This window comes from Danio aesculapii, chromosome 20 (assembly GCF_903798145.1).
Source record: "Danio aesculapii chromosome 20, fDanAes4.1, whole genome shotgun sequence".
In the NCBI taxonomy this organism is placed as follows: Eukaryota; Metazoa; Chordata; class Actinopteri; order Cypriniformes; family Danionidae; genus Danio; species Danio aesculapii.
Window position 1 is genome coordinate 35763084 of NC_079454.1, and position 22670 is coordinate 35785753.

At 36.0% G+C, this 22670-nt stretch overlaps 1 protein-coding gene across 1 annotated transcript in view; it reads left to right on the forward strand.

The window, feature by feature from the left end:
* The window catches only part of LOC130247378 (uncharacterized), a 51564-nt gene that overhangs the window by 21297 nt on the left and 7597 nt on the right, over nt 1-22670 (forward strand). The window contains exons 3-6 of the mRNA XM_056480605.1: nt 20123-20158; nt 20246-20378; nt 21009-21169; nt 21254-21509. Of these exons, the coding sequence (XP_056336580.1) occupies nt 20123-20158; nt 20246-20378; nt 21009-21169; nt 21254-21509 (586 nt within the window). The remainder of the gene's footprint in view (nt 1-20122; nt 20159-20245; nt 20379-21008; nt 21170-21253; nt 21510-22670) is intronic.

A 22670-nucleotide genomic window follows, 5' to 3' on the forward strand; every position in this document is an offset into this window, starting at 1 on the left:
AGCCTTTATTACTACACTGTAAACCCCAACAGTCAACTTTATCAAATGAAATGAGTGTAGGTAACTCAAAATTGACAGAAAGTTAATTTTACTCATTTAAAAAGAGTTTTGAACTCAGTGTGGAAGGTAATAGGTTAATTAAATGCTTAAAACTTTTTTTTTTTTGCTCAATACTTTATTTTTTGTTTAGAAAACTTTCTTTTATTTTGCAAGTATATATATGGCCCTAGATTAACGCCATAACAGGCTATGATTTAAAGTAGATGCCAAAACAAAAACAAAATAGGGAGAAAACTGTAATCATTTTACACTGAAAAACAATATATATATTAAATAAGATTAACAATTTTTTGGGGTAAGTGGTTGCAAACAAATTACAGTATATGGGCTGAATTTAAACAAACAAATTAAGTGAAACATTAAAAAATAATTTTTTGTTTTTGTTTAAATCCAACCCATATAACTTGTTTGCAACCACTTACCTTAAAAAAATATAGTAAATCCAAATGAATCATTTTTTTCAGTGTATGGTAACCTGACAGTGGTGTATTCAGGTTTAAAAGCCTTATTTGGACTCACTGCATAGATACACCAACCTCGAAGGGTTAAAAAATGTAACCGCCACACATATTACAGAAAACTCATTTATAGCTTTTATATTTCCTATCTTCCATACTCATCCTGGGAATCTGCAGCTGAAGACATTATGGATCATAACTCAGAGAGCATAAGCTTCATGAAGGCCTTTAAAGCGACTGATGTGCCTGTATGGAATGTATGGTGCAGGATTAAGAGGAACCCGAAAGGGAAAGACAGATAGAGGGACAGAAGGAAAGCGACTGAAGATGATGTGTGACGGAGGGAAAAGTGCTGATCAGAGTCTTCAGAGTCATACAGGAAAAGGAATGTCCAACACTGAACAAAGACTCCACTGTTCTGCTGCCTTTCATCATTTTTATCTCCCCTCTCTCCCACAAATGCACTCTAAACCATCCTCATTAATTACAGATAGCCTGCAAACCAAGAAAACAGAATTGAATAATATTATGGTTTTGCCTGCACACGGCTTCATTATCACAGCAGAGCTCCAGACAATACAACTGGTTGGGGAATCGCTGGCTCTTACAGTTTAGCTAATTTTTTGTAGTTGACAAATAGAGTGTTGTTCAGAAGCATTTCAGGTCATTAAGGGCAGAGCTTGCTGCTTTTGCATTTAACATCTATACATATTATAGTCATAATAATAATAATATTATTGAAAAATTTTTAAAAATGTTTTTTTTATAAAATTAAAAGAAAGAGAACTCATGGGGAGTCCATAACTCAACTATAACAATAATGAGACACAGAAAAAAAAATCGTAAGATAATTATGTTAAATTAAATTATGTTTATTTAAAAAATTCACAATATTTTTTAACTAAAAAAATCGAATCTGTTATGACTACGTTGTTTTTATTTGTGTTTTTATATCTTTTTTATATAAAATACACTGAATTATCTATAACTGTCTGTTATAGGTTGGGGCATGACTTTAGTGCACCTGATGATCGTCATTGCTCTTCTTTAAACGCAGTGCGAGAGTTCGTCTGGGCCACTGTTCCTTCATTGTTTTGGCAGTTGGCCAGAGCTGAGCACTAATTTGGGCATTATGTTTTGTTTTGCATCCACACACTAGCACTGACAACACTTATCACATCCATTCACTTGCCTTTCAAATTGACTGAACCTACTGATACTGATGTTTTGATTATGTTATTTTCAATTGTGTTAGAATATGCTTGACTTTATTTCGTCGTGTCGTCTTCCTTACATCTTTGAGCCAGGTGTAACAAACCAGTTTGAAAGCATTTAAAGCAGGATATGAAAAAAACTACAGTGCATGCTTACTGTACTGTATGTAACCAAGGCAATATTTTGCACAGGTGTGGTGTGGACGAAACTATATTTATCATTACAACTTTATAGTGTATCACTTTATTTTGATGGTCCATTTAGCAAATTTTGTTGACTACAAGTTAAATTGCAATTACATGCCAATGAATTCTCATTCATTTAGACAATTAGTAGACTGTCTGCTGACACTGCTCCACAAACACATTTTCATGACTATAAGAACCATTGCATGTACATGTCAACTAACACTAACTCTAAACCTTACAGTCTACTAATACTCTTATGAGATTTAGCTTCCATGTAGTTGTAATGCAACAAAATGTGTTAAATGGACTATACAAAACCCTTTAGAACAGACAGACAGATATTTAACAGTTTTCAAAAAAATCTTCTTTTGTTTGCAACAGATGTAAGAAACTCAAGGTTTGTAACCACTTGAGGGAGCAATGGTGAGTAAATGTTCATTTTTGACTGTACTATTCACCTAACTGCATGCTTTGGGCTTTATTTAAAGATCTAGGCGCAAAGTCTAAAGCACCAGGCGCAAAAGCATTAGGGCTATTTTAAGGACGGAAATGCCTCACTTGTCATCATCCTCACCTGCCATCATGATATGTATACTAATGATAAAATAAATATTTGTCCACTGATTTGTGCTATAAATGCAATTTCTGCATGATTCTGCAAAATCGCTGTATTTTGCGTTTCCTGTTCAATTACAGCATAGGAAGTTTTTCATTTATAAGTAAAGGTAAGACCAGTATGCAAATCCTGTGTCTGTGAATGTGTAGAGAGAGAGAGAGAGAGAGAGAGAGAGAGAGAAAGCGCATTCACCGTGGTGCTGTGTGTGTGTGAATAATAATAACTTATGAATAAGAGAGAGCACATCCGCCGTGGTGCTGTGTGAGTCGCTTGTTATAGTTGTCTGTAGCATCCAGCTGGGTGTTTTTTGATAGGCAAATATTTCATCGCTATACATTTTACATTCTTCCTTTGCCCAAAAATTATGTACGTTCTATGTGTATAGAAAGAATGCTGATATCATATATGAAACACAGTTGGTAGTTGGTAAATATATCGGGTGGATATGTTTGTAAATCTGACTTTTGACTTTGAAAGAGCCAATGCCTCACCAGCCACAAACCTCACCGCACGTCACTGAAAAATACAGCATGGTCTAACAAGGTTGTGCTTATTCTCTTAGTGAGTTATTGGTGTGTTTTGAGTATAATGTGCATTAAACCAATCAGAGTCTCATCTCCCATTCCCTTTAAAAGTCAGTTGTGTCGCGCCATGGTGCATTTGCTATTTACATGGTGGACTTTTTTAAGTGGACAACCTGAACTCTTCACTAGTGAGAAAATGGTTAAACAGATCATCTGCAGCGAGGATAAAGAATGAGCCTCTTCCAATCAGCCTTTTTACTTTACTTTTACTCATTACTTTACTCCATTACTTTCGTGTATAAAGAAAGGGTGTTGTGCGCACGCCACTAAAGACATCCACTATATATTTAATTTTGTTTAAGTGCAAAGATTTGTTTCAAAACTATTTCTAAATTCAGTTCTAATTTCCAGCAAACTAATAAATAACGAATAATAAGGAAGTGTGGTCAAAAAACTGAGTTATATCCAAACACACATCCTATTCTTATGCCCCATTTGGTGATGCATACGTCTCCAAAACCTGACAGATGGACAAATCTAAACTTGTTTTTATTAAAACAAATATAAATATGCATATAATAAATAATAATAATAATAATAAGAACATTATTCATGTATGAATTATTGATGTATGGCCGACAAACTTTTAACATAAATCATTCTAATGTTTATCAGTCATTTGAGAACTTGCAATGATTCTAAACAATTTACTGACTGATTTAGTGTCATTCTAACCACTACTTTACAAGTGGGCCATCATGAAACCTTTAGATTGACATGTCTGATTTAAAGCGACAGTCACCAAAATGGCAAAATTGGATTAAAGCTGTTTAATTTCATATTTTGAGATGAAACTTGGGCGACACAATGGTGCAGTGGGTAGCATGATCGCCTCACAGCAAGAAGGTTGCTGGTTCGAGTCCTGGCTGGGTCAGCAGGCATTTCTGTGTGGAGTTTGCAAGTTCTCCCTGTATTGGCGTGGGTTTCCTCCAGGTGTTCCAGTTTCCCCAACAGTCCAAAGACATGCGATTGTAGGTGAATTGAATAAACTAAATTGGCCGTAGTGTATGTGTGTGAATGAAAGAGTGTATGGGTGTTTCCCAGTGTTGGGTTGCAGCTGGAAGGACATCCACTTCATAAAACATATGCTGGATAAGTTGCTGGTTTATTCTGCAGTGGTGACCCCTGATTAATAAAGCTACTAATCCGAAAAGAACATGAATGAATGAGATGAAACTTCACATACACACTATCAAATCAGAGACTTATTTCACATCTTGTAAAATGAGGTATAATAGGTCCCCTTTAAAAAAATAGTCCAACGAGATTTTCTACTTCATATTTCAAGCCATACAAGTCTTGATATGTTTTGAATACTTTAATAAGCACTGTCATGTTTTAAAATACTGAACTTTTTTATTTTTAATTCTTTTAACTCATTCTCTTTTTTATATATTAGGTCACTTTGTACTACAGCTCTTGAAGTTTTCAAACAGGCTCTACAGTGAACAGTGTCTCCACTGGTTAAGTTCCAGAGATTTAGATCTCAAAGTTAAACTGCTTATATTAGCCCTTGACTAAACGTCATTGCATGGGCCTAGTTTTAAAGGAATGCTGGATTAAGCATGCGCTAAGCAAAGTGCCCACAAAGAGAGCTTTTTATTTTAAAGACCCTCAGTGCTTGATGCACTACTCCACCCAAAACATTTCATATTTCTTTCCATCTACACATTCTCTTCTTTAGCCACCAGGCAGTTTTTTGGTTTGAAAGTAATGTTTCTGGGTGCTGGCATTGATGCCGTGCTGCAAAGTTTATGTTTCCTATACCCTTTCCGCTTCCAAATGAGTGTGAATGAGTATTTCAAGCACATTTTTGGAAAGGTCCAGTGTTTAACACACAATCAGCTAGTCAATAAAACCCTCTGTCTAAATAAAAGCGATGTAAGGATATGGGACTCACTCCAATGTTGGCATCGAATCACGAGTGCCCACTTACTGGCAATCATTAAGAGGATGATTGTTATTGGATGTATTTTTCCTTTCCCAGTGACCTTAGTTGTGGTCGTGACTGTGGTCAGATCAGAATCAGTTTATTCACAGTCAAATAATTTAGTCTCTCAGAGCCGACTGCTCATATTCAGCCACACAGCGCTGTATAATTAACAGCTCAAATTGAGAGAGTTTGACAAGAGCAGGCCTGTTCTCCGTCAATGTGAAGCATTCAAAGCGTTCTTTTACTACACGACAGCATCGCTGCATCGTCTGCGGCTGAGAAACATGTCCTCGTAAAGGAGAACATTAAGAGGACAAGAGACGTATATCTAAAAGTACTTCTCAATCTGAGTGGCAGTTCATTATTTTAGGATTGAGACATTGCCATAAAAGTACAACATTCAGTGTGTTCCTTTTATTGGCTAGGGTAAACTAAATCCGTTCAGCGTATTGAGTGACCTTCTAGGATATGAAAAACAGAAGAATTAGCACAGGTTCGATGTGCTCCAGCGACTGTCACTTGCACTCTAACAAACCATAAAGCACTTCAATACACAAACGTTCTGTCACGCTTTTAAAGTGCATGTTCAGTGTTCTTCGGGACTGACCTGTGAGAGCTGCATTTTTCAGACTTTCAAAAGCAATCACAGACTCTGAATATCAAACCCATCAGCATGATTTAAAAATATGAGGTTAAAATGGTGTTCATTTGTCATATATATTTTTAATTTTAGTTTTAGCCCTGTTTTAAATGTCGTGTTAGTTTAGATCACTTTTAGAGAACCGTATCCTATTTGTCTTTGGTCAAGTTTAGTCAACTAAAAGTCTTTGCATTTCAGTCATTTTCAGTTGTAGTCAGAGTAAACCTCAAGTATTTTAGTCAAAGAAAAAGTGTTTTAGTGTTAGTCAGTGAAATCCTATCTTAGCAATAAGATTATTATTAATTAAACTTGCAGTCAAGCTACTCTGTACAAAACTTGATTATTTTTCAACCCAGGCTCATTCTGAAAAGTACCCCATATACATTTCTGAAGAGGGCCAAATGTTCCAGGAGGTACAGTTTTTTTTTGCAGTTTTTGTTTTCGCGAATCCACCAGAGGCTGCTATGTATGCTTTTTGAGATCTCAAATTTCTCTCGTGAGTGGCATTCGGGCCTGCTCTTCTCGCGTAAATTCACCAGAGGCCACTGTTGTCTGACGGTTTGACTGACTGAATGACTGACTGGCCAGATTGACTGACCCACCCTCCTCCTTTCCTAAACCCAACCAATAGTGTTTTTAAAAACACAGATTGAACCGCCCACCCACTTCCCTAAACCCCATCAAAAGTGTTTTCAAAAGCAATCCAGAAAAAGAAAAGCCCTTGCAGCAACCTGATGACGTACACAGCGAGCCATTGGACAATCTGGTAACAGTGGGAAAGCTGTCCATTGGGAGATAAGCTGTCAGCTGGTAAGCGTAAAGGGACGGCGTCATACCGGCACATAGCGTTCGTTTAAAAGACAAAATGCAGCCATATGTACCTCTGTCTACATAAATGTATACAGGCCTACATTTTCAGAATGAGCCTATGTTGTTTTTTCCCCCTCACATTAGATTCACCTTCTGATTACAATTGATCTGTACATTAAAGTATTTGTTAGAATAGCTAAGTCCACAAAAGGAGGTCGGGTCTTCTCATTTATGGCCCCTAAACTCTGGAATAGCCTTCCTGATAATGTCCGAGGCTGAGACACTTTCTCAATTCAAAACTAGATTAAGGACTTATCTTTTTAGTAAATCAAACACACAATGCATCACATAATGGCATGATGCATGAGTGTGCTTGATGCAGGTGAGTGGGCTTGACAGCCACCTGTAGGACACACTTTTCCTGCCTTAATGTACCAGACATTTTATTAGAAACACTCCTATGCTTTACTTGTTTGTATATATAACTGCTATTTTCATTTATAGCACTTTATTTTTGCATTGATATTTAATATTTCATGTTTAAATACAATATGAACAGCAGCTATGCTAATTGTTTTCTTAGTTCTCTATTTCCACCTGGAGATACTCATCCCGAGGCCTCTAGAGATTGTGCAGCACCATTGATGTGATCCAAGTCCTGTGAAGAGATGATGCCAACCATAGAGGACTTTTAGAGGTCTCCATAACCCTGGACCAGGCCGCATCCAGAGCTGATGCTGTGGTGGTCATGGAGAAGTGGAGAGCATGAGACTGATTCCTGAAAAACCCAGTGACAGACGGGTCACTGCATTGATCTCGTGGACCAGCCTGTACACCTGCCAGTGACCTACTCACACCACTCCACCTTCTCCACGTTCATTGTGACATACATCGTTCTCCAGCCCCCGGCGCCGAGACTGCAACTCTGCACAAGAAGTTTGGCCAGAGGAACACAATTTCGCCTGGTTTCTATCAAGGTTTTTTTCCTGCACTTTCATCAATTGGTGAAGTTTGTACCCCACCGCTGTCGCCACTGGCTTGCTTGGTTTAGGACTTGTGTAGCTGCGCATTTGAATAAAAAAAATTAAACCACACTGAACTGAACTAAACTGAACTTCAACTCTGAAAACTAACAAAGTTTAAGTTTTGATTTACTAGAACCTTTATGTTAAACTGCTTTGACACAATCTACATGGTAAAAGCGCTATAGAAACAAAGATGAATTGAATTGAAATTGTCAGCAGTGGTGGTCATTGTACTGTTAGATTGTCTATAAAGCTCATTTGTATGTGCATTGCACCCTAAGACATTGAAAATGGAAACATTGAAACATCTACATTGAAACATGTTTTTGTTTTATTTTAAATTTTCATAACTACCTCCACGCATTGTACAATTTGCATTTCCTACAAACATTTTGAAATGTGTTGTATTTTTGAAATTGCAAAACATCTGATGACCGAACATCACAATGCAGTGAATTATAACAAAAATGTATGTTGATGAAATAAACAGTACGTTTTGGGTTGTTTTAATCTCTCTGACTCCATATTAGTCTTGTTTTTTCATCAACAATGTCACATGCTGAATCTGAAGTGGTCACAGTTAGGATCTAATGATATCTGTGACGTCTGGTCTTGAAAAAAGGTTGTCTAAAAATAGTTTCATTGCTATTTTGCTTGACAACATTAATACTAGTTAAAGATAAGATAATCTCATTTATGGGTGGTTATACTACAGTGAACATTTGGACTTATTGTAAGTTATATATAAGCTCTCATTTTTCATTTTAAAAAGTTTATTTATAATAGTAATTTATGATGTCCAACAGTGTATGTTCAGGGGGATGGTAAAATAGGTCAAAATTATTTTCAAGCCAAAACTACGTTGTCGCTGGGCACTTTTCTTTAACTTTGCTTTTGAAAACATTATTGGTTGGGTTTTGGCAAGAGTTTAGGTCAGTGGTTTGCTGGTTGATCTGTACAATATCCCCATCCTTCTTGTGGACTTGTACAAGGACTGTATCTGGAATGAACAACAAAACACCCCGAGTAACATATTTTAAATTAGAAAATTTAGACAGCACCTTCTAGTGGATTTGTCATCTGAAACGAGACGAAATGTACCCAGAGCAACGTATTTCTCAAAAATGTAGGCTCAGGCACATAGCTTCAATAAACCTCGACTGTTTTTTTTCCATTAATATTAATGTAGTATTTTCATTTAAATCAGTTAAGCGCACTTAAATTAATTGTTAATGTTTTTAATATGATCTTGATACCTGTCAGCAGAAATTGGTTCAGCAGGAAGTGATGGCAGGGTAAACAACTGGTGAGTATGAAAGTTTTTGAATAATCTAGAAATGCGTTTGCAGGAACAGATGGTTGATGAAGGGAACTGACTTGAGGAAGATGATGATGATGGGGAAATCTGCATATGATTAGAGAGTCAGGAAGACTCACGTTGTAACCTTGAGAGCAGACGCTGGAGTGAGGCATGTGCAGTGCTTATATGAGGTGAAATAATGAGGGAGTCCAGGTGTGTGTCATAAGAAGTCAGGTGATTGTGATAGTGGATGGCTAATTAGTGGAGGCTGTTGTGTCTGTGTCATTTCTAAATTTACTTCTCTAAATCTACTTCCATCTGTCTGGTCTTATAATATCTTGTAAGGTATGGTAAGGTAAAACAGCATAAATGTGCCGTATGTAAATCTTTTATGGTGATAAATGTAAAAAGGCATATAAAGTCATTTTTTTGTAACTGGGTATGTTTCTGCATGAAACCAAGTAAAAATGTAATAACACTATGGATTGTGGAGAAGAGGAGAGAGGTATTTTAACTGAACACAGCTGGTCACAATTACGAGTGTATACATGCTCCGATACAATATGAAAATGAAAATGGATATACATTTTAAGACAAAATAATTTACTTTCTGAAAGTGTGTCTATGTATTTTGGTTGAGCTCCAGAAAATTAGTAGCATCTTCAGTTACAGATTTGAAAAAAAAAATAAAGAAAGAAACAAACTCTTTGCACAAAGAACCATTTCAAGATAAAAGGGCTCCTCTCAGCATTGTTTAAAAAACATTTAAATATCCATCGTCTATAGAGTGTATATAACCAAACATTCAAAAACATTTTTTTAGGTGCCCAAATAAGTCACCAAGAGGCAATAAAACTGAATATTTTGTATTTCAATTGTTGTATCTTATTTTAAAGCTTGTTTTGTTTTAAGTCTTTTTATGTCATCTTGAGGCCCCCCTTGTAAATTTGCCAAGGCCCCTTTGTGTGCTCGACCCCTAGCTGAGAACCACTGTTTTAGATTATCATATAGTTTAAATGCTTATTTTAGACTTTTCTGATTATTTTTCATAACTAAAGTCTGGAGTCTATGCATCTCAGTTTGTGTTTTTGTGAAATATTCCAACCCATTTTTAGTATAAATATTTATTTGAACACACACAAACACACACACACACACACACGCACACGCATACGCACACACACACACACACACATATATGTTTATTTTTTTCCCCTATTTTTGTTTAACGGAGAGAAGATTTTTTTCAACACATTTCTAAGCATAATAGTTTTAATAACCCATTTCTAATAACTGATTTATTTCATCTTTGCCATGATGACAGTAAATAATATTTGACTAGATATATTTCAAGACACTTCTATACAGCTTAAAGTGACATTTAAAGGCTTAACCAGGTTAATTAGTTTAACAAGGCAGGTTAGGCTAATTAGGCAAGTTATTGTGTAATGATGGTTTGTTCTGTAGACTATCGAGAAAAAAATAGCTTAAGGGGGCTAAAAATTTTGACCTTAAAACGGTTTTTAAAAAATTTAAAACTGCTTTTATTCTTTCTCCAGAAGAAAAGAAAATATTGTCAGAAATACTGTGAACATTTCCTTGCTCTGTTAAACATCATTTGGGAAATATTTAAAAAAGAAAAAAAATTCAAAGGGGGCTAATAATTCTGACTTCAGCTGTATATATTGAAACATCTTAAAGGTTATGCTGAAAGTTTTCAACTTTTAAAATTATATATTTTTCTGCTCCATATGGTCAATGAATGTACATAACTGTTGACGAATTTCAGTCCCAAATGTCTGTGCAATATGCAGAAAAGGCTAAACAGATTTAATAAAACCCTTTGACACTAATGTAACTTAATTTACTTTACTATAACTATACCCTTTGACACTAATATAACTTAACCTAGTTAAAACAAAGTTTTTGACACTTTATTTTGACAAATTACGCTATATTTTCCAAGGGCCAAAATGACCTGAACACAATTTATATCACATTTAAATAAATTGCTATAAATATATAAATTATTTAAATGAATGTATGAATGAATGAATGAATGAATGAATGAATGGCTAACCATTGCCAAAGCTTTGCTCCCTTACTAAAAATTCTATTTTCTTTCTTGCCTTTTTTGTATGCATAAATTTGTAAAATTGCCTTACTATTGGTCAAAGTTTGTCATTTTAGTCACAAATGTGATTGTTATACATGAAAAAAAAATGCAATTTGTTTGTTTTTACATAAAATAAAGCCCCTGGACATGCCTCCGATTGGAATATGACATATGAATGTTACAGCTGTGTTGTTAATTCTCTGATTGCATCTGCCTTTTCTCACCAAACCCATGTTCACCAGCTCCCCCAAATTCAACCCTCTGAGATGGAGCTGTGAGAATGTCCATCTGTGTGTGTTTTCCCTTGGCAAACAGAGAGCATTTCTTAGTGAAGGTCTTGCCCTGCTTCTCTGGAGTAATTGGTTATTTAGTCAAGATGAATTATAAGCGTCTCTGTTTTCCAGAGAATGTCTGTGTTATCTTATGTTGTTGTGGGATGAACCAACAGTTTCGCAGAAACAGGGATGCATGTTGTTGCTAAATGTGAGAGTATTTTGACAGACTTCTTTTGTAAATGCTGGTTAATGACCGGATAGGATGGTCCATTAAGTCAGTCTGTCATAAAAATATCATTGAATTATCACTTTTTATGTTGGTTACAGAGCTAATAGTTTAGGTTTGTAAAATGTTCAGAAACGGTACAACCAAGACACTGTATCATCCATGAATTCAATCCCGGACAATGTGGGTGTGCAAAAAAAAAGAGAAAAAAGGTGACACATGTTTCCTTTGGTGCATCTTTATAAATTGTGGCAAGTGGAAGTGGGAAGGTCAAGGGCTGCATTCCCATTTCACAAGGGAGCAACAAAGAGATTAAAGCTAAAGCCGGAACTCTGAGTCATGTGTTCACCTTAACAGGCCGAGCAAAAATGCAGGAGTCAAAACCTACACTACATTAAAGATATTGTTGTTTTCAAAATTGCATTGAAAAATACAGTACACTAAGCATAAAAATTGCTAAGGCAGCCTTCTCTATCTTTTGATAACAGTGATGATGATGTCAGAGATGAAGTAACCCTATTTGGAAATTATTACATTTAAAGGTTATTGTATTTTAAATGATATGCTTTTAAATGTTTATATATTTTGTAATATAATTTATTCCTTTGATGGTAAAGCTGAATCTTTAGCAGCCATAATGTAAACTACATGCAGAATTTCCATGTTAAAATAAAAATGTTGGTGCCAAGTTTACAGACATGTTTACCTAAAAATATATCAGATGAACTTTAAAAAAGTCTATATTTTGTGGAATAATCCTGATTTTAAAATAACAAATGAATTTATTTGTTATTCTGACCATTTGCCCTTTTCTAGGAAAATAAAAGTGACAGGGACAATATTTGTATTAGAAATGTTGCATTAATGTTATAAAGCAAATGCTTACTGATAAGTAAATAAGTACAACTTGGAATTTATGATTAGTCTCTTAATTTATTCATGGCTGTATATGTATTTTAAGAGTGTGCAATAACATCTACTGTCACTTTTACTCAATTTCATGCATTTGTGATGAATAACATCTTACTCGCAGACATTGTTCTCACAACACTCTGACATTCTGCATGTCTTTGCATCCGTATGATAGATAATTCAATATAATATCTTAAATATTTATCAGCAAAGACACCAGCAATGCAAAAGTTAGCAGTTTTGCTGGACATGAGAATCAAACAAATCTTAAATCTCGTAAAAACTGACAGAACAACATTCTCTTTTTACGTTTGTAACCTTAAAAATATTTTCCAACAATAATATTTTCCTTATAACACAATCTGTGCTCCTTTACATTATTAATGTAGGCTGTCTGACTGCAATGCTGTTTGGGTTGAAAAAAAAAATATTAGCAGAGCTGTTATACAAAAATAATTGGTCTTTAATCAGCCGTAAAATACACAGAGCTTATAAGCAAAACATATGCCCACTGCCAAGATCGTCCATCAAAACGCCAATGTTTACAAGAATTGAATTAAGAACCCGACGCAGTGGCGTAGTAGGTAGTACTGTCCCCTCACAGCAAGAATGTCGCTGGTTCGAGCCTCGGCTGGGTCAGTTGGCGTTTCTGTGTGGAGTTTGCATGTTCTCCCTGCGTGGGTTTCTTCCGGGTGCTCCGGTTTCCCCCATAGTCCAAAGACATTTGGTTCAGGTGAATTGGGTAGGCTAAATTGTCCGTAGTGTATGAGTGTAATTGAGTGTGTGTGGATGTTTCCCAGAGATGGGTTGCGGCTGGAGAGGCATCCACTGTGTAAAACAAATGCTGGATAAGTTGGCGGTTCATTCCGCTGTGGCGACCCCAGATTAGTAAAGGGACTAAGCCGACAAGAAAATGAATGAATGAATTAAAAAGCTCTCACTTTGACGCACTGTACAAAATGCTGGGTTCCACACAATCAATTTGTGTTGGCACAACATGAAGGAATTAAGTTAATTTATTAATTTTTGCAAGTCTAAGTGGATTGAAATTAACCAATAAAGTCCCCCCCCCCAAAAAAAAAAACGCAAAACATTTGTGTTATTTTTAGCTTATTTTAAAAAAGTAGTTTGAACAAACAGCAAATGTCATTTATTGAGTGCAGGACAGTACCGAAAAAAATGGCACAATATTTCCACAATTAACATTGACTCATTCTGAAAATGTAGCCCTATATACATTTCTGGAGATCACGAATTATGTAGCCAGAAGTACGCATGGTGGCATTTTACCTTTAAAACGAACGTTACGGGGCGGTAGGATACTTACCAGCTGACCGCTTACCTTCATATGGACGGCTTTCCTGCTGCTAACAGTTTGTCCAGCTAGCTCTGCGACAGCGGTCTCTGATGGATTTACATGAGAACAGCAGGCGCAAATGGCACTCGCGAGAGAAATTTGTGATGTATTTGGTGGTCTCCAGAAATGTATATAGAGGTACATTTTCAGAATGAGCTTGTCCACAATACTTTACCACTCTGACCCATATTGCATAATAAAACGTCCGACAGTAACAAGCTAAAGTAATTATCCTCAATTAGTCCTGGTCATTCATAACAAAGAAGCCAGAAAAAAATAGTGACTCCTGTGCCAGGTCTGGCCACCCCAACCTCCATAAAGCAGCTCCAGCCAAGATCAAGTCTTTGATCTTTTCCCTTCAAGATAAACTGCAGCCAATTCATCACCCTGCTAATGTTTAAAGCCTAGTTTAGCTCCGTTTTTATGATAAAAGTAGAGGAAAGACTACAGCATTCCGGGCACAAGTCATCAATTTAAAACAGGCCACAGGGACCTGCGAGAGGTGCAGGGAACCCATAAACCATCCGAAGCATGACATTTGGTGGAAATGAGGTTTACTTGCTGGTTAGAAAGTCATGAGGGTTTTTTTTTTGAGGGGGACAATGAATCTGGAAGCGTGCCTTATAGAATTAACCCCAGCATCGACCCAAAGGGACACATGTCAGGGTGATCTAATGGGGTTAAAGCTCACTACAAAAAGTGGCCTGAGTCTGTTTACAAAGACAAAGTATCAGAAGATAAGAGGCAGTCACTTGACAGGCACTTTTAAAGCTTCTCAGTTGGATACTGAGGATTTCGAAGGCAAACATGAGAGAGTGGGTGCTCTCCAAACAGAAGCCAAAGCAATAAGAGTGTAAGAGCAAAACAAGTGCCAAAAGCAACAAAAGGTGAGCAGCCCGGCTGAAAATGCACTGAGGAATTTAAATGTCTGAGACGGAGGAAAAAGGTGCTCTTGAGTAAACATTAAAGCCATTACAGTTGATTGCACATATTATATAAATATTTGAATTGCTAAAAACTTGGTTTGACTGACTGTAGGTTAAAGCCAGCACATTTAAATACAGGGCATAAAGTTAACACTTACCAAGGGAACAATGCAAGTGAAAAAAAATTGGTGCTGATGAATATATTATTATCCTATTTGTTTGTATTGTGTTATGTTTTGCTGATGCAGTTTAGCTAAGTTATGCATTGGAAAGACTGTATTATAATTACATGACTAATTAAACAACCTGATATTCATTCATTCATTCATTCATTTTCCTTCGGCTTAGTCCCTTATTTATCAGAGGCCGCCACAGCGAGATGAACCACCAGTAATCTGATATGCTGTATTATTTTGCTTTTAATGTGAATTTGCACATTTGAAAACGTGACATGCACCAAAAAATTAGTAGTTTGTGATGAGAATAGTTTATAAATTCGTTCTCAACAAAAGAGACAAATGGCTCTATTTTAAAGGTCTAGGCCCAAAGTCTAAAGGGCAGGCGACCCTTGATTAATAAAGGGACTAAGCCGAAAAGAAAATAAATGAATGAAAATTGTCTGGGTTTGTGTTGTATATTACGCTACAAAAACCTGGTAATAAACTACCAGTACATTGTCTGTTATTTTACAGACTTTATTTTTTAAACTTTTTTTATTTATTATTTTTTATACATTATTTCAAACTACTAAAATGTCAATAAAATCCCTTTGTTAAACTGTAGAGCTAAAATTTCAACACCAAAAGTCAACAGAACAGAGTTCTGTAGAATATAATGAAATTCACAACCATAAATAGATCGAAAACACAAAATATGGAAACTGTTACCTGTATATATGGTTATTTTAAATGAATAAATACATGAGCAAATAAACAAAGACATCAAGCATTCATATGAACAGTAATAATAATATAACCTGCAATTGAATGTGCTTTACCAGTTTGTTCTGCCTATTTTCAATGAAATAATGCACATTTCATTTTATGGCCAATACATTTTCTCCAGTCATCTGCCATAACCACCTTTTCAAGGCAGCAACTCAGTGGTTTGCTTTAAAACCAAAACTTATTGCCCAAATCTATAATTTGTGCCTAGTTTAACATTTTGAAAAGCGTCATATTAAACATACTGTGGTTTAAAACATATTATTTCCAAATCCAACCTCTGCCAACTGAAATGTCTGATTAATCTGCTTTGCTGAGCCCTAAAAGCTGCAGGATGGAGGGCGCAATAAGAATGTTCTCTATCTGATATCCGTCATGCTGATTTGTGTGATGGGAGTAAGAACGTATTAGACAATAAATGAGAAAAGCGCACCTGATTCATTGTTTTGGAGTGTTGCAAAGTGTTTGTCAGTCCTTAGAAATGAAGCACCCGAGACCATTTGAGTAGATCTGAAGCAAACTACTATTATTCATTATTAAAGAGCATTTTTGGCATAAAAATGGGGCTGCTAGAATAAGAGAGGCAAGTAAAATCATTCAGCCAACCAACATTTTTGTTCATTTAATGTCTGCCCACACTGTAAAAAATAAACGTTATTTTACAGGTAATTGTCTGTAATTTTTTACAGAATTTTTCTGTTTTTTCATTATACAGTAAATACCAGTTGTTTTACAGATATGTTCTGTAATAAAAAAATCTTACATTAAATTTACAGTTATTGCTTGTATTTTGGTATTACATTCTTTTTCTGTTTTTTAAAGGAAATGTTCTGTATTTTAAAAGAGTAACACATAATTTTACGTTAATATTTACAGATTATTCCTGTAAAAATAAACTGTAAAAATAAATGTTATTTTACAGATAATTGTCTGTATTTTTTTTACAGAATTTTCCTGTTTTTTTATTATACGGTGAAATATACTTTTTACAGATATTTTCTGTATTTAAAAAATCCAACATTTAATTTACAGATAATTGTTAGTATTTTGGTATTACATGTTTTTTCAGGTGGCGCAGTGGGTAGCACGATCGTCTCACAAGAAGGTCGCTGGTTCGAACCTCGGCTGGGTCAGTTGGCATTTGCATGTTCTTCCCATGTTGGCGTGGGTTTCCTCTGGGTGCTCCGGTTTCCTCCACAGTACAAAGACATGCAGTACAGGTGAATTGGGTAGGCTAAATTGTCCGTAGTGTATGAGTGTGTGTGAATGAGTCTGTATGGATGTTTCCCAGTGATGGGTTGCAGCTGAACGGGCATTCGCTGTGTAAAACATATGCTGGATAAGTTGACAGTTCATTCCGCTGTGGCGACCCCTGATTATTAAAGGGACTAAGCCGAAGAGAAAATGAATTAATGAATTAAATTTTCTGTATTTTCAGAGAGTAATGTGTAATTTGACATTAATATTTACTGATTATTCCTGTAAAAATAGGTTAAAAAAATTGAACCACATTTAAAGCGATTTTAGTACCATTGAAGATATAATCATCCCTTAGAGAAATGTCACATGATTTTGCATGTGGAGTTTCACTTGACTACATGTGCATGTGAAATTGCACATATCATTCATTCATTTTCTTTTCGGCTCAGTCCCTTTATTCATCAGGGGTCGCCACAGCGGAATAAACCATCAACTTATCCAGCATATGTTTTACGCAGCAGATGCCCTTCCAGCTGCAACCCATGACTGGGAACACCCATACACACTCATTCACACACATACACTATGGACAATTTAGCCTACCCAATTCCCCTATAGCGCATGTCTTTGGACTGTGTGGGAACCGGAGCACCTGGAGGAAACCCACGCCAACACGGGGACATGCAAACTCCACACAGAAATTACCACTGACCCAGCCGAGGCTCGAACAAGTGACCTTCTTGCTGTGAGGCGACAGTGCTACCCACTGCGCCTTGCACATATCTGTTTTTGCAAATAAACTTTTCAAATTTTATTTAGAAGATGACTAGTTTACAATAAGAAAATACCTAAAAATAAGTACAAAAACAAGTACAGTAGCCTATAGTAGTCCAATTATCACACCATTGGCAAATTAGACTGTACAGCACTACAATGCACAAGTGGAGTAAAGTTGCAGTTTACCTTTTACTATAGTTGTACTTTAATGTACTGAAAATTAAACTGGCGTTGAACTTTCAATTCAATATGTAGTAATGTAGTTGAACTGTGTTTATACTTCATTATATTGCAATTTAGCAGTAGCAAATATTTTTACTGCAGTTATTCTTTAAACTGCTATTGTTCCACAGTTGTACTGCAGTTTTACTTCAGTTTACTGCAGTTATTTTTTTGTAAGGGTTTGTTGTATTGTTTTGTAAAGTATGAAACGTAAAAGTAACACCAATAGCACCAAGATGTTGAGGTTTACAATAAATAAATAAGTAAAAAACTTGTAGCATAGTGGGCTGAAAATACACATGAATGTCTTTTTTAATGTGAATGTTGAATCTTGCAAAATGTGAACATGCAATTTTTATACAATAGCTCATTCAAATAAATATTTGTAAACAAGGTTGACATTACTGCAGTTGCTGAATAAATTATAGCAAAGCTGCTAAAATGCAATATGGTGAGCATGTTGGAATAGGTTTCATGTGCTCCACATGTTATAACATGGGTTAGACTATTTGTCCAACTTCAACTGCCAGCTGTTCACAGGATATTATGTGGATAAACGTGACTTTTCTGTAGCCTGTTAAAGTGAAGATTAAATTGAAGTTTCAAATGTCAAATAATAGCCTAGTATTTTAGGCCACATACTGTACAGTACATGCACTGTAAAATACAAAAAATGCTCATTTTAATTATTATATTCATTTTCTATAATATTTATGATGTATGCTATTATATTATTTTTCTCGTAGTGACTAATCACACATATTACTTGTGTATGCATGTTATGACCTGTAAACATTTTTTCTAATCAATCTTTACAGTTGCAATGTGAAGTCAACAAAAAGTTAACTAAACATTACATGGCCTACTTCTGTGTTCATAACACGATTAGCATAGCAATAATTTTACGACATCAAAACACGACTGAAAGGTGGCAGTGCTGAACACGGGAAGAAAGCGCGCCATCTGAACGGAGACGCGGCCGCGCAAATTCACTTTTCTGCTGTGAAGAGGAAACTCCACATCTGTGAGGTAACGCCAAAAGCTTGACTCATAAAGTATATAATAAAGTATAGATATATAAAGTACTTGAATAAAGTACCTATCGACGTATTCAAATATAAAACTCTCAAAGTGTACGTTTTGATAGACAAGGCGAGTAATGTAGGACATACGTTATGTTTGATAAGTAACGTTAAGGTTGCAGCTGAGTTTTTGCTTCAAATTCAACGTTGCCGAATAAAATAAATCCTAATTGCCTAATTACAAACTTATGCTTCTGTTGTTTTCTGTGGCCGTGTTTTTGACACACAAGTTAGCTGGTTAACTAAGCTAACTTTAAAGATTTGCTTAAAATAACAGCAATGAAATATGCCACATTAACCATACGTTACTTCGTTGAGCTATTTAACGACCAAGATACCGTCTAAAGTGTTATAAAAGATAATGGTTTGGTTTAAAACAAGTCAGCGTTGAGTCTGGCATAAATTGAACGTAAATTAGTTGATATAAAGCTGAAATGCAACGGGGGAAATAGTCACTCATTCTGTGCTATTATAGTCACATTTGTAAGGGGAAAACATTAACGTTACAAGCTGCATTTCATTTTAGAAAAGCTTAACTATACTACAAATTTCACAGAATTTTTCATAAAGATTACAGGCATTTGACTTTTCTGTATAAAACGGGAGTTTGTGATTTTTTTTTCAGTGATTTGTGTTTAGTTATACTTGGATAATTTTTACATAGCAAGCATTTGCAAACTTCTGTCTCTTTTTTTCATCCTCAGTTGTTTGATTCAAGAATTTAAACGTGAAACTACCTGAAGCAAGAAGGCATTTTCAAGCTCAAATACATCTCTATTACACTGAAGTGAGTATGCAACATGGCAAGTGTTTCAAAAACTTTCACATGTCCTATATGTGGCATTGCTTCAAAAACACTGAAAGGGTATGTTAATCACCAACAGTTACACAAAAATGAAGCTCATAGTGAATATGCCTGTTGTGTAGCTGGTTGCAAATCAAGATTCACAAAGTACAATTCCTTTAAAAGTCATATTTTGCGCCACCATAGACAGTCATCCATATTGCAGTGGGAAACAGTACAGGGTCCACTGATATGTCAAAAACCACTTTGTCAGAAACAGTGCAATGATCTTAAAGATCTCTTAGATCATTTAAAATCACATGTTTCAAAGAAAGAAGAGGTTAAGTGCCCATTTAAAATGTGTGGCAAAACCTTTTCACTGAGGTCCTCCTTTACTGCTCACCTCTCTAGATATCATAAAAATGCTACATCTGTACAGGTATCAGATGTGCATTTTGTTTCTTCTGTGCAGAGTGAGTCACTTGATGTTGCTCAAAATGCACCAGAGGTAAGAATTGATGAGCCAGAGGATATCCTGTGCCCACCTGATATGAAAGGGCTATATATGAGGACTTTATCTCTGTTTTATATGCAGTTACAAGCCAAATACCTTATACCTTCCTCCACTATTCAAATGATTGTGGAACAAATAGACAGCCTTAACTCTGTGTGCCACCAGTATGTAGTTGATCTACTTCAAGGTGCTCTGCAAGCAAATACTCAGTTGAGTGAGTCGGAAATTAAAGATGTTGTGTCAAGTTTAAGTGACAATAACTTGCATGCATCCTGTAGCTCTGCACTTTCTACTGAGTATTCAAGGATGCAGTATTTTAAGAAAAACTTCTCCTATGTGCATCCACAAACTATTAGTTTAGGTACCGATGAAAACCGAAAGGAACAATTTGCTCAGTATATCCCAATAAAAGAGACTTTGCAGACTTTGTTGAAAGACTCAACTGTGTGGCAAGAATGTACAAAGTCAGTCCATGACAATCCACACATTTTGAATGATGTGAATGATGGTTCTGTATACAAGAGTAATGCTCTGTTTGGGGAGTCAGGTATAAGCATAAAGCTCATACTATATCAAGATGCTTTTGAGATTGTGAACCCACTTGGGTCAGCGAAAAAAAAATACAAGATTCTTGGAGTTTACTTTACACTGGCCAACCTTGACCCATTTTATCGTTCCAGCACTGAAAACTTGCAACTTGTGCTCTTGTGTAGAGAGGAACACTTTAAATATTTTGGCCATGACAAAGTGTTCTCCACAATGTTGTCAGATATAAAGGAACTGGAGACAACTGGGCTTGTCATTTCTGGACATGTTGTTAAGGCAACTATTTTTTGCATTGCAGGAGATAATTTAGGGTCCCACCAAATTGGAGGTTTCACAGAGAATTTCAGTGTGTCCACTTACTTCTGTAGATATTGTTTGGCAACTAGAAATGAGCTCCATGATTTGCAAAAATGTGCCCCACCCAGAACAGTGCAAAACTACAATGAGGCAGTACAAGAGGTACGCAGTGGTTCCCTGACAGAAAGCAGAGGTGTAAAACGTGATTCCGTTTTCAACTCCCTTGCTTACTTTCATGTATGTCAGCCTGGCCTCCCACCTTGTATTGCTCATGATGTATTTGAAGGAGTTGTGGCATATGACCTGGCCATTTACATCAAGTACTTTGTGAAGGTGAAGAAATTTTTCACCTATAGTCAGCTAAACCGAAGAATCAAACAGTTTAGCTATCATGGATCAGATGCCACGTCCACTCCTTCAGTGGTTGCAGAAAAAGGAGATAAATTAGGTGGCAAGGCCGCAGAAAACTGGTGTCTCCTGAGGCTTCTTCCTATTCTAATAGGTGAAAAAATTACAGACACTGATGATCCAATATGGCAGCTAATGGTACAGCTGAAACAGCTTGTAGAATTGATATGTGCCCCTAAAATATCTCACTCTCAAGTTGCTTTGCTCAATGTTTTCATTGTGGAGTATTTGGAGACAAGAAAGGAGATGTTTCCTGACCGAAAACTCAAGCCGAAGCACCATTACATGGTCCACTATCCAGCTTTAATCCTCAGGTTTGGACCTCTAATAAGACTGTGGACAATGAGATTTGAGAGCAAACATTCTTACTTTAAAAGATGTGTGAGACGAACCCAGAACTTCAAAAATGTCTGTCAGACACTTGCACATAACCACCAACTTTTGCAAGCACATCTGTCCTCCAGTTCTGTCTTTGCTCCTTCTTTGCAAGTGAAGCAGTCCACTCCCTTCCATGCAGTCTTGTACAGTGATGCAGTACGTGGTGCAGTAGAGGCAAGCTTGCATGATCAGAGTGGTCTTGTAGCATCCACTGAGATACTGTGGAAAGGCACTCTTTACAGAAAGAGCTTTTTTCTTTGCACAAGTCCTTGCATGCCAACAGAGTTTGCACAAATCGAACTAATGCTAATAAAGGACAAAAATGTGTACTTTCTTGTAACTCTTCATGGTGCATCATATTTGCAAGAGTTGGGACTTTATGAAATTCACACAGCATGTGGAAACATGGAGTGCCTTAATGGAGACTTGTTGTTGGATTACTATCCATTGCCTGCTTATTCGCTTTGTGGAACAAAAGTCATTTCTCTCAAACATAGCATTGTAGATACTGAGTAGGGGAAAATGACATGGCACTTGGCATGGCATTTTTTTTTTGTTATTTTTTTATTCTTTTTGGCAAAACATTACTTGAAGGGGGTATATATAAGGCTTTTATGAATCCTTTATAATCAATGTGATACATGAATATGAAGAATGTATGTATTCTTATGACAGCTGTCTTTAAGTGTCATTTGCTCAGTTATGTCACTTTAAAATAAATACATCATTACTTGTCTTGACATTATCAAAACAACATGATTGTCATGAGGTCATTATAATTGTCTTATAATTGTCAAAACAGTGATCAGAAATATATTTATGACATTATAATGGCCTCATGACAGTCATGTTTTATGACAAGTTATGTTGTCTTGAT